Source organism: Tauraco erythrolophus, chromosome 5 (genome assembly GCF_009769465.1).
Source record: "Tauraco erythrolophus isolate bTauEry1 chromosome 5, bTauEry1.pri, whole genome shotgun sequence".
NCBI lineage: Eukaryota > Metazoa > Chordata > Aves > Musophagiformes > Musophagidae > Tauraco > Tauraco erythrolophus.
Window position 1 is genome coordinate 72554842 of NC_141469.1, and position 12773 is coordinate 72567614.

The 12773-nt window shown below is 43.1% G+C and overlaps 1 protein-coding gene across 1 annotated transcript in view; it reads right to left on the reverse strand.

The window, feature by feature from the left end:
* The window catches only part of FAM13A (family with sequence similarity 13 member A), a 131269-nt gene that overhangs the window by 43481 nt on the left and 75015 nt on the right, over nt 1-12773 (reverse strand). The window contains exon 7 of the mRNA XM_086611526.1: nt 3708-3749. Within this exon, the coding sequence (XP_086467652.1) occupies nt 3708-3749 (42 nt within the window). The remainder of the gene's footprint in view (nt 1-3707; nt 3750-12773) is intronic.

Consider the following 12773-nt stretch of genomic DNA (forward strand, 5'->3'; position numbering starts at 1 on the left):
GTCTTCCAAAAACTCACAGCACGAGTTGAGTAGAAGTGTGCTTACAGGGAACTGCCGCTGCCAGGTGCTGCCTCCTTACCTGAAACTGCACACTGTTTCTCAGTACTAATTACTCAGTACAGCTGGCATTCACAGTCTTATTACAGAATTATGCAAGGGGCAGTGCTACACATTTTTGAACAATCTCAACTCCCTTTAACGCAAGGTTTCGTTACAAAAGGTTTGTAACCTTCAGGCGTGACTCCCTAGAACAATCCATCACCCAGCAAGGTTTTCCTCCTAACAGTGGAGAAATCTCCTTGCCTGGTATTGAGCACAGCCAAGTTAACAAATCGTCTTACCAAGGAGTACAGAGAGGGAGAGGAGAACCTTGGTCAGCAGCAGGTGAATGGATTCAAACCCCAGATCTCACAAACCAGTCAAGCTCATCTCATCCTTATAATGCCCAACAAAAGAGGACTCCAGCTACAAAAATTCTACTTTTCTGCCCAAATTTATTCATAGCCTGTTTGTACACGTTTTCTCTTAAATCTGTACTGTTACTTAACATAAACCATCCTTCCTCTCTTGTCTAAAACCCAGAGGGAATGTGTGTACTCTGGTTCATTTCTTACGGAAAATAAGCCTTCCCTGCTCTTTTCTCCATCTTCTAACAGGGTCTGCTCACTTCTTTTATCCTCTTCACAAATCTAGTGCCATTTGAACATGACTTACTGAAACTGTATGAGGCCTCATTTGACTCTTGTACAAGGGCATCCACACTTCCTCTAAGTATACTGAAAATACTTCACTTTATATATCCACTGTCATGTGATTACCTCAACTTCAATACTTTAATCTCATGCCTTCCTTCCATCCCTCCACGAACAAGTATGCCCACCTCCTGTTCTTTCCCTGCATTTCCAAATGTGAGGAAATCCCTTTTCATGTCATGGATTTTCATTATTAGTCCTGAGATGTATGACTTTATTAACTACATTATTGTTTTTCATCCTGTATCTTATATTACATGCTTATCTTTATATATCTATCTCAATCATCCCATATCATATCTCACTGTCATATATGTCCATGACACTTAAGAAGCTCCACTAGCAATCTCCTTCCTCCCCTACTAGGAATACCTAACAGGTCTCACTCTCTCCCTACCCGTCTTTAAGCTCGAGTACTAAGGCTCATTTTCTCCATGTGGATGGCATGATATAAAGCATTTTGCTGACATCAGGCAGATTAGGTATACTCCTTTTCTTTCTCTCTTTGGAAAGTCTTACAAAAAAAAATTTTGGTTGTACCAATATCATCTCTCTTGACAAACCTATGTCATGTTTTGCCTCATTTACCTCTTAGTCTCATACTGTTAACAACTGCTTATTCCCCTACAGAGCAGCAGTGGTGATTAATTCTATCCTTGAGCATGACTTCTCCAATGTCTAAAGAAAAAAAACCCAAACAAATCCACAACGCTAAATCAGTGCCATTTTAAGAAACAGCATATCGGTGGCATTCTGACAGTTCTGACTTTAAGTTAAGACCCCAAGCATCTGCCTTATTGCTAAAAATAACATTCAGGGAAACATCTCCATTTGCTAGCTGACATGGTACAGCACTGAAGAATCAAGTCTGTGGTTTGATCCTACCAAAACTGGTTTACAGAGGGACACAATGCTCCTTCAGTCTAGCAAAGCCAAGTATTATGCAGTGTTTGGAAGCTGAAGAGCTCTTGTTCCCATTTAATTAACTTGCTGCATAATTATCTATATGGAACTACTGTGTTAATGCAGCAGCTACCGCTCTGTACATACACATTCATGATTCACTTGAAGAATTACTTGAACAGTATTTCAAACTATGTAAGTGTGGCTGGTAGCAATACACACAGATTTGACCATCAGACAGCTAAAGCCGACAGTCTGTCCTTCCTGTTCCACAGTATGAAATGCAATTCCTACATACGTCATGCACAGCTCTGGGGCAGCAATTAGAACATTCAAAGTTGCACAGAAAAAACTGTGCCACTATGCCACCCACTCAAGTTCTCAGTTGTTGAAGCACCATGAATTGCCCGGCCAGCACCAGCATTCCTGCCAAATTAATTGCACTTGGCAACTGACCTCAGGAGTACACATTTTTGATGCACAATAAATAGCAGCAAGACCTACAAGCTGTTAGCTTTATTTACAACTAATTGTGTCTCAGCACTGTTACAAAAGATGCAAGCTTGGCATGAAGCCTTGTGTTGCAAGGTGAGCTGCTCCCTCTCTGCTCCTACCAGCCATTTCTTCACCTTCCAACTATGTGTTTATTCCTGACTGTTCCCTTCCTATTTGCAAGACATATTCCCAGGGAAAGCCATTCCTTCATTCCAATGGACACTCTCATTCTTTGTTCCACATCCTAACATGCCCACATCTCTCTTCAAAATTTCCAAACCTGCTTCCTCCCTCTCAGAAATGTCCTGCTTTGATACCAGCTTCCTCAAGTCCACCTCCTTGCTCCCCATCTTCTCAGCAATCCTGACAAGGTCAGCTGAAAAGAATCTCCTTCCTGGATCATTTTTCCATGATCCAGGAAGGACAGTTTTAAGCAGTAAGACGAACGGAAACATAATGAAAGCCTACATTTGAAGGTCATATCTAGCCAGAAAGAAAGAGGGGGACTATTTTCAATGGAAAGACAGGATGAGGATTTAAACTTGGGAAAACTTGTGACAGAGGAATGTATGCAGCTACAAAATAATCTCCCGAAGGAAAAGACAGAACCTCCTTAATACATAAGAGTATGCATGAAATGCACACTTTTTGTAGTTTATGTCAGAAAAATTCTGTAAGAAAAAACCCAAGCTACAAAGATACATAGGAATATATGCAAGAGAATTAGCAAATTGAAGAGATCACCGTAAGAATTCCAAATATCACTGCTCCCACAAAAAGCACCACAGGGATTTCTTTTATTTGTTTAAACTCTGCAGAGATCAAAGAACCCAATTATAATAATATCTGGCCCTTCCTCCTCTGCAGCCCTTCACTGTTAATTGCCCTGGCTCCTGCTCTTCCACTAAGCCTAACGATAGCACTGGAATCAAGCCTGCTACCGAAGCAAGCAGAGCAAACTTTCCCTGATGTCAACAGAATTAGGCCACTTTTACAAGCAGTGACTTTGCCCTCCAGTTGGCAAAAGAAGAAACGCAATTTGTTCACATGTGGCACGATCGCCATTCCCTCCGGGCAGGCACTCCGCGGACCCAGGCACTCTCCTGCTTTTCTGGGCTGCAGCAGAGGAGTGGCTGCTGTACAGGCTGCTGACTCACCATCTGGTTCCTCGTTTCTTTCTGAGCAGCACACGCTGCCAGTTCCTCAAAGCTTGTGGCAAAAATCTCTCCTGTGCCCACAGATTACAAGCTACTGATGACAGGCATCTAAGCTACATAACGAACTGAAGAAAAGAGGAAATGAATGTCCATCTTCTAATTAAGAATTTACAAGACTGGCATTAAACCCCAAGCCTCCTCTCCAAATACAAAAAAATTTCAACAGAGTTTGTATCTCCAAAGACTCATTCATCCCACTAGCTGAACAATAATTACTAACTTAACATTAATCTTCGGTTTGATTACAGTCTGTTCAACATTTCTGGCAGCACTCCCCACATTTAATTCCAATAACAAATCAATCCCATATATAGAAAAATAAAAACAATTGAGTAAATACCTCACATAGAAGGGTGACAAAGGCCGTTCATCTTCTTGAGAGCTAAAAACAAAACATATTTTTTAAAGTTAGTATGCAGCTCTGTCTTGTATTTGTAGCTCATTTACAGCAGGACACTCACTCTTAAAAAGTAGAGACAACAAAAGTGAAACAGTACACCTGTTATGGAGCTAACACTTATGTCTATTTTGTCCTCTGGTTATACTCATGGAAGAGTGCTCTAAGTTACATTCCTTAAATTATAGAACCATAGAATGGTTAGGGTTGGAAGGGCCCCTAAAGATCATCTACTTCCAATCCCCCTCGTTTCTCAGTGTCCACAAATGCGGTGTAACAGATCTCCTGCTAGACAGCCAGGAGTCACTCCGGCTCTGCAGCAGTGCAAGTACTATTCCCATAGCAACAATAAAGTATTTTGCCTGCAAAACCACCAGAGCCTTTTGCTGTCTGCTGTTCCAGAATTAAACAACCTGCCTATTAGAGCAAAAGCTGAAGAAAAATCCAAATGACATCTTAAGAGACCAAAAAAACAGTCATGGGTGTATGCACGAGGCTACAAATTCCTCAGTTTTATCACTCCTGTGGAAAGTTGATTAGACTATGCTGAAATCTCCCAGGCTTGAGATCAGGGGCTGCCATTGGCTGGCATGCGGCTCCCTGGACAAAATGGTGTTTCAGTGGTCAACTGACCTGGCCCAAACATAACTACCTGGTGTGTGGCCAACCAGTTCCCTGATCTGGCTCGTCATGCCTGTGCTGGCACAAGCCCCTGTGCTGCTGGGGCACTGAAGCTTACAGGTGTGGTGGACTGATGGTTTAAGTCAATTTAAGACCGTGCCGCTATAAGAAGGGGTTCAAATGAATTTCACCTCGTCATTCCAGCTAGATAAATGGTCAGCCTTGCAGGTCATTTAAGCCTTGTAATTCTCCAGAGCAGGACACTTATCTTCCTCCAAGCATGCAGGCAAGGCCACTGAGGCCGATTGGTCCCCAAAGGACTTTTAATTGGGTCTGCTGAAGAGCACAGCAAGTTCGGCAGAAAAGATGGGAAGCCGCATAAATAACTTTAAACAAAAGCAGAAAGGATAACATCCCACAGGTGCTGGAAACCCAGCCCTTTCCTGCGGCTTTCCTGCTGTTCCAGCAGCCTGCGACTGTGCCGGCACTCAGCAATTTGCCACAGGTACTCAGCCACAGCTCCCGGGGCACTGCCTCACTCTGAAGGCATCCATCACTTCTGAGCTTGTTCAGGGGATGAGAAAATAGGGGAGAACACTCTGGGTAAGATAAGTTCAGCTTCAAACTGGAGCCATTTGGGGGCTTTGATCACCCTGACACCCCCACCAACTTTCAACAGGGATCTGAAGTAGATCAAGCCTGAACAATTTTTGAAAATCCAGCCTGAGTCCATTAATCTATTGAATTTTGAAGGATTTTATTTATCAGCTCATAAAAGCCTCTCTAAGCACAGAACAAAGGGGAAAGGAACATCTCTGTGGGTTTTGCAGCTAGGAGATCAAATGCTCACAGGTACCTTTTGCAGCTTCCACAGGCGCCAGCTGGAAGCTTCCTCAGCAAGATGAGCCGAAACTGGCGGGCAGCCAGGTAAGCACCCCGCTCTCACCCTGAACGTAACCAGAGGCAGATTTTGCCGTGGCTCATTTCGAACCCTGCCAATGTTATAACGGATCCACAAACGAATGCCAAATTCATCTGGGGGGCAGGAGCATGAGGGAGGAGGTAAAAGACACAAGGGAGTCAGAAAGGCCAGGAAAGCAGATAGACAGACAGATGAGCAAGCCAATGCGCCAGAAAAATATCACAGGGGTTTATTTCTGCATCATTTCGACCCCTCTACTACAGCACACAGAGATTCATAAAGAGACAACTACAGACATCCACAAGAAAAGACCTTCCAGCACGAAGAGTGGGAAGCTCGAAATACTGATTAAAGGTCTCACAAAATACCATGGACCGGAAGGAAGAGAAGCTGCTTCTGAAACTGGCGTGGTCTGCCAAAACTCGCATCACCTCTGTAATGCGATGGTGACCGAGCGGTTTTTGGCAGCTCCCCAGGAAAACTGGGAGCATGGCTGCTTCTGGAAACTTTGCTGCCACTCCCATGAGCCCGCCTGCAGCCGCTCGAAGAAGCCGCAGTTGGCTGTTGCTGTGGGAGCACCAAACACTGCTGCTGCCCTCCTCCAGGATCCAGCCAGCACATGGAGCAGCGCGGAGCGGGCTGACAGCGCCTGCCTGCAGCCAGGCAGGTAACACAGCTGCCTGTGCGTGAACTGCAGCAAGCATCACCTGAACGGCCTTTGCGAGAAACTGCTACGGCTTTGAGACAGCCTAGAAAAAGTGGAGGGAAACATGGAAGTGCCCACCATTGCCCTTCCCAGAAGACAACCTACAAAAAAGGCATGGGTAAGAACCTCTGCCAGGCACAGGCTCCCTCCCCTGATGGCATGCGTGGTCTCTCAGCTTGCATATATAAGGTACCTCTTCATTTAGCATTTACAGAATTTTATTTTTAATTGTAAAGAAGCTACTTTAAACTCACAAAGCTGCTGGTAAAGTTTTTTGCTATGTCCATTTCATTACGTTAACGACCGTACTTGTAATCTCAATGCAAACACGTCCCACTGGCACCAACGACACATGAAAAATGTTTTCTTGCGTAGAGGAAAGTTCACAGCGCCATCAAGATTTCTGTGCATCAATGCAACTTCAAATGACAACACCAAATGCTGCTTTGCATACAAGTGGCAGTTGTCAAAGCCACACCAAAGAAGCTTTCTTTTCCATCAGAAAAATCCTTCCTTATCCCTGTTTGTAATTAACTTCCAAGTCACAGAAGCACAACGATACTGAAAAAGCCCAAATAACTTGCTTATAGCCATACTCCCACTAGTTGCTTTGACAGATCAGATGGAAAAGCAATATTCAGCAGGGACTCTGAAACCTCTTGCATTTCTTCTTTTTCTTCCACAGCAAGTACAACTGCTGCTCCACAAGTTCAAGTAAGTTTTTTATCTGTACAAAAAAATATTATCCACTCATATGAAGTAACTGAGGAGAAACAAATCTTTTAAGAACATTAAATAATAATTGATAATAATTGGTTGATAATAATTGTAGCTGTGCATAACCTCTCTTATCCAATAGTGCTTCATAATTTCACCTGTGCAGCACTTACCTGTAGCTGCATCTGGGATGAAGAGCTCCAAGCTAACTAGTATGAAACCTAGACTTTTGAGAAAACCATAAAAATCTTTTAACTTTAAAAAGATCTCCTGCATTTGAGTGAAGCACATTATCCATTTCCCCCCTAATCAGTAGAAACAAGGTATCCCAAACATCCTTCCCTAACTTCACCCACTTTAGTCAAATCATCTGTGCAAGCTGGAAGACATGAGCTGTGTAAATTACAAACAGATTTAAACCAGCTATTCCACATAATTCACAATCCCTCAAATCAAGTGCAAGACCACCAAGCCCTACTGTAATCACTGAGCACACAAGGATTCTGTTTTGATTAAAATACTTTATGAAATAATGAATTATTCATGTTGTAAGGTAATAAAACTGATGTGCTCGTATTACACATACAAGCATAGATTAGTTTAATGAAAGAAATGAAAATTGTGCGTGAGAGGTTTTAAACCTGTGCATACCTAATCACACGGTTTCGGATATGACAGAGACAGGCAAGCAAGCAAAATGTACACGATATGAATCATAAATCATCATCAGCTGATACTACACAACAACCAGGCTAGGAATTGGTTTAAAACCTTCCATGCAGGACTCTGTCACTATCACTCACACTGTGCTGATTAAAAAACAACGGCTTGCTTGTTTTTAAAACCCCTTGCACTGCAGGGCTTATTACTATTGCTAGGAAGCCTTTTCTACCATGTATCCTTCAAAAGAAAACGCTGAAGTCATTAGGATAGCTTTCACATTCAACTGTACTGTACTTGAGCTGCATAATTCCTCTTTGCTTCAAGGGACATACGACCTCCCAGAAAGGAAGGTGTGCTGGGTTTATGGGGGGATGGGGGGCAGGGTTGGTAGCAGGAAAGGGGCTACAGGGATAGCCCCTGTCAGTAGCTGCCAGAAACTTCCCCGGCTCCAAGTCGGACCCTCCTCTGGCCAAGCAGGACCTGTCTCTGGCCAGGGCCAAGCCAGTCAGTGCCTCTGTGAATGACATATTAAAACGGGACACAGGAACCTGCACCATGTAGCTGAGAGAGAGGAGTGTGAGGAGGCAGGGGGCTGGTCCCAACTGCCTGTGCTGGGCCACCGCCACTCAACTGCTGGTGGTTGTGACAGTGTGGCTTGGAGTGCTCCGAAGCACCCCGCTCCTAGAGTGTCCACTGGGCAGAGCTCATTCTGCTGAGACTGCCAAAGTTCATTGGGCCAGTCAGCCCAGCACGGCTGCTACAGAGAGAGGACTGAGATCTGAGAGACACGGCCAAGCAGACACCAAGGTCAGCAAAGATGGAGCGGGAGGAGGTGTGTCGGAGCTGAGATTCCCCTGCAGCCTGTGGTGAGATGGCAGGTGGCCTCCCTGATTAACAGTGGAGCAGAGACCCACCCGCAGCCCGTGGGAGACCCCATGCCAGAGTGGGTGACTGTGTTCTAAGAAGCTGTGACTCCATGGGAAAAGTCTGCACTAGAGCAGTCTGATGGGTAAGGACTGGATTCCACGGGAAGGACTCACATGAGAGAAGTTCATGGACAACTGTCTCCCGTGGGAAGGAGCAGGGGAAGAGTGTGAAGAGTCCTCCCCCTTTAAGGAAGGTGCGACAGCAACAACATGTGACGGACTGACAGCAACCCCCATTCCCCGTTCCCCTGCGCCACTGCAGGGAGGAGGTAGAACCGGGAAGAAGGGAGGGGTGAGGGCAGGTGTTTTTAAGATCTGGCTTTGTTTATTGCTATCCTCTGTGAATGAGATTGGTAACAGATTAAATTTATTTGTCCCCAAGTGAGTCTGTTTTACCCATGGCCATGGTTGGTGATCCTTCCCTGTTCTTACCTCTTAAGCCTTTTGTTATATTTTCTCCTTTCCATCCAAGGTTGCCACCCGGGGCTAAACCACAACAAAACAAAAGCTGAATACCTGGCACAGTGACCTGGCAAACCAAGTCAGCCATCCAGAGTACGGAGGGGCCATATCATTCTGATGTGCATCTCTTATACAGTTTAAATTTCTACATTGCCCAGCAAACAATTTATCCACTAGGCAAGCAGGTTTAAGAGTAAATTAGGTATTTTGTTTTTAATACCCTCAAAGTTTTGTCCAGGTTTACACATGCTTTATGGCCAGAAGGCACTGAAGGGAGGAAATAACTTTAAAAAACCTAATAAATCAGTTATTTATTCAGCTATCACTGATTAGCTGGCCAAGTAGGTAAGTGCAAAATACAGCAGTGTCTCTCTTCTCAGACGTATACATAACTCCTCCATAGCAAAGGGATTAAGCAGAAATGAATTCTCTTTTATGCAATATTTGGGAAAGCAATTTCTCACAGTCCTAAATGACACTTACATATTTGATCACTGCCTTCTTGCTAAACTGAAAAAACTTTTTTATTTTACGGCCAAAGAATTAATACTGTTGTGTTTGTGGCTTTCACTGAGCTACCAAAAAAGTCTGTCAGACTGGAGGGAATGCCAGTATCCCCCAACGGTTAGTATAGCACATCTTAGGATTTTCAGGCACGTGTATTTTACAGCATTTACGCAACGCATCCTTTCTGTCTCTAAAGAAGGAAATAGGAAAGCTTGGGTGAAGTCTGACTGTTAAATGATAAATTTCCACTACAGAACCACAGTTACCTTTTTTTGCCTCCCCCTTTTGCAACAAGCAACTGTTCACTCACTGTATTCTCAAATATGCAATGATGGTTTTCCTTTTTTTTTTTTTTTTTTGATGTCTCATCTTGCCCTTCAGAAAGAATAAGGGAGCTGCTGAGACTGCTCCAGAGCGAGGCTGAAAACCACCCGTTTAAATGGAGAGTTCCCAATTTGCTTACATGCATATGGGATACCCCTGTCCCAGCCACCTCGCTGGCCTGAGCTCTCACCCCAAGTCAACGGGTGGCTCAGGGCCCTTCCCCCTTGTTTTATTTGTACTTGATTATCAGCAGTTCTTCCATCCTGGCTTGCTGGCACTGGAACCTCCATTGTAAAGCTACTGCTGCTTTCCCACTCCATATCTCTTCTAAAGTTACATGGGACATTGAGTGGATTCAATAAAAAGTTTTTTTGGTGGGTTTTGGTTTGGTTGGGTTTTTTTGTTTGTTTGTTTGTTTTTTTAACAATCATAAAAAAGCACTTTGACTCAAGTGCACCAGACAAGAAGCGCAATTCTGCACCAGAGATGAAGCGCCTAGACACCGGTGGGGTCACGCTGCTCAGACAAGGTCATGTTTTCCTAATGCCTTGCCATAGGCTCGATTTGTTCTGATCTCAAAAGTTAGATAAAGAAATGGCTCGCATCCTATTCCACCACAGATGTTCTGGACTTCAAAAGAAATTAATTCTTTTTTAGTGAGAATACTTTTTTAAGGCAATGAGATTGCTGCTTCTAATTTTAATGCAATCAAGCAAAAAGGCATTGAAAATTCAGTGGCGTCAAATTACTAACTATATCAAAAGTTAATGTAGCTTTTGGGGGGAGGAGAAGGGAGGCTAAGCTTGGGTGACTTAAGACTTCAAAGTTATCTCCCTCTTGTTTTCTTCTCACTATTTAGAACCACTGTGCTGCCTTGAATTAACAGACATGCCATTTTTGCAACTGCAGAGGATTTTAGCAATGTTGTTTATTTACTTATTCTGACATTCAACATTAACGACACTAAAAATAGCTTCAAGGAAGCCTCAATTTTGAGATCACAGTAGTGCTTTTTGCTGAATGTCTTGTCTTATTCACAAATTTTTCAGCACTTCTTTTTATCCCAAGTCATTTCCCCATAAAAATTATTTCAAGCTTTGACAAATGCAAGATTGAAACTGCTCATGAAAATTTATTACATACTTATTTTCTCAATAGAGCAATTTACTCATAGTTTGTGCTTCACAGCAGTGGGTAAAAGGTAATGTTTTTGCAAATGAGAAATAGCAGGTAATATAAGCTTCTTCCTTCAAATAAGGCAAGAATACCGAGGTATGTTATGCAAAAGAAGAAAGACGCAAGACCCTTGATGCAAGAGTAACCATAAATTTAATCTAACACGATAACGCTCTGGTGATACAATGGTCATCATTAAAAGTCAGCACTCACCATCAATTGTTGAGCAATGCCGCCCTTGTGCTATACCCTTAATCAGAGGGAGACGGAGAACAACTGCACTATATAGTAACTGTCTAAGAAACAAACGTTTATTTCCCTGTGAGAGTTACTTCCATGCAAACATTTGCATTTTCCCTGAAGAGTAACTTTTATATTCAAAACCGTAACTTGTGATTTCAGATATTTATCTCCAGTCTTCACAACAGCTACAATTATACCTCACCTTGCTAACCACTGAAATCAAGTTAAGTTCATGCTTAAGTACCTGTGTAAGCTACTCACCAAATGAACCACATATCAAAACGCTAGGTGGACAACCCGGCTCCTTTATTCTAAGCTCACATACTCCACAAAATACGTCCAATAACCTGAGCAGGGGTGGATTGGTATCGGTTTAAATATTCATCTCCACAGGATCCCACCGTCTTCCCCAAAGTCGTTTCTTCAGCAGTGTTTCTCCCAAAGGTCTCTCAATGAAGTTGATGTCTCAATGTCTTAAGCCTGCGAGATCACAGCGTGCAGCCATGTAACTGTGGTGCCACAGAAAGGGACCTCTTTGGGGGAGAGCTCCCTATTAGCCTTCCAAAAGCATGAGCTTCTGTGTCCTGTTTTATCTGGCATTCAAAATGCCAATATTACTATTTCACAGAGATAAGCTGAGATGGATATGAAGGATCACTCTGTCACATATCTGAGGAGCATGTACTATTTCTTGTTCTATTTTCCACAGTCAAGATTAAGGCACAAGTACCCAAGCCTAGAGTATGAGCCTTTTAATTCTAGAAAACACTAACATACAGCACAGCCAAAAACATAGGGAATATACTGCATTATCCACAGGCATAACTGTGCAGGCTGTGCGTGAGGGGGCACCGAGATTGAGGCACATTGCCTGAACGGAAAAAAAAAATACACTGAAGCCTTTTTGCACACCTCTTCCTACTTCAAAGCAGCATCAGGGAAGCACAGGCTATCCTATGGCAAGCTGAAATGAGCAGAACTTCTTGCTGATTAATTGCCACTGTGTGTGAGGTTGATTTTCCATTTATATTAACATATCTGAATCTACTGGAACCCCTGACAGCATAATTTCGTATAATTATTTTCTACTCACTATCCTCCTGGATTGCAAATATGTTTATCTTTTATAAAATGACGTCAATGTTAAACAGCTTGCTTTTGTTGTTTTACTTCTTAAACTAGTTGGGGCTTATTATGAAAGACAGGGCAGTGTCTTTTCTTCTACGTGTGGTTTGGCAACAGTCCTCACTAGGATAAAACTAGAAAATGGGTCAGAAAGAGGCAGAATGTATGTATCAGCCAAAGTCTCATCTCTTCTCAGAACTCAACTGCGTGAAGACACATAATGCACACATACCTGTTGCATTATAATGGTGAAGAACTGTTACTAGGTAACCAGTGATTTCGATTTCAGGATTGTTTGTTAAGAGCTTGCATGCTTCAAATAAAGTTATCCAAGAGCCTCATTTTTAGGTAAATATTCATCTTTTCTTGCTTAATCGGGTGGGCATCCTGGAGGCAAATACCGCAGAAAATTTCCACATCAATCTTCTCCTTTAGTCAGAGCCCCTCCACGCACCCAGTGGTACCAAGGAAGAGCTTCCCCAGGCTCCTACAGCAATCATGTCAGCTCTGACAAAACCAAGTACCCAGCTATGGGTCAAACGCGAGCGTGGAAGGCCAAAAACTCACATAGCATTTTGTAACAGGCTATGACTAGAGGAAGATGAGAACCACAGGTT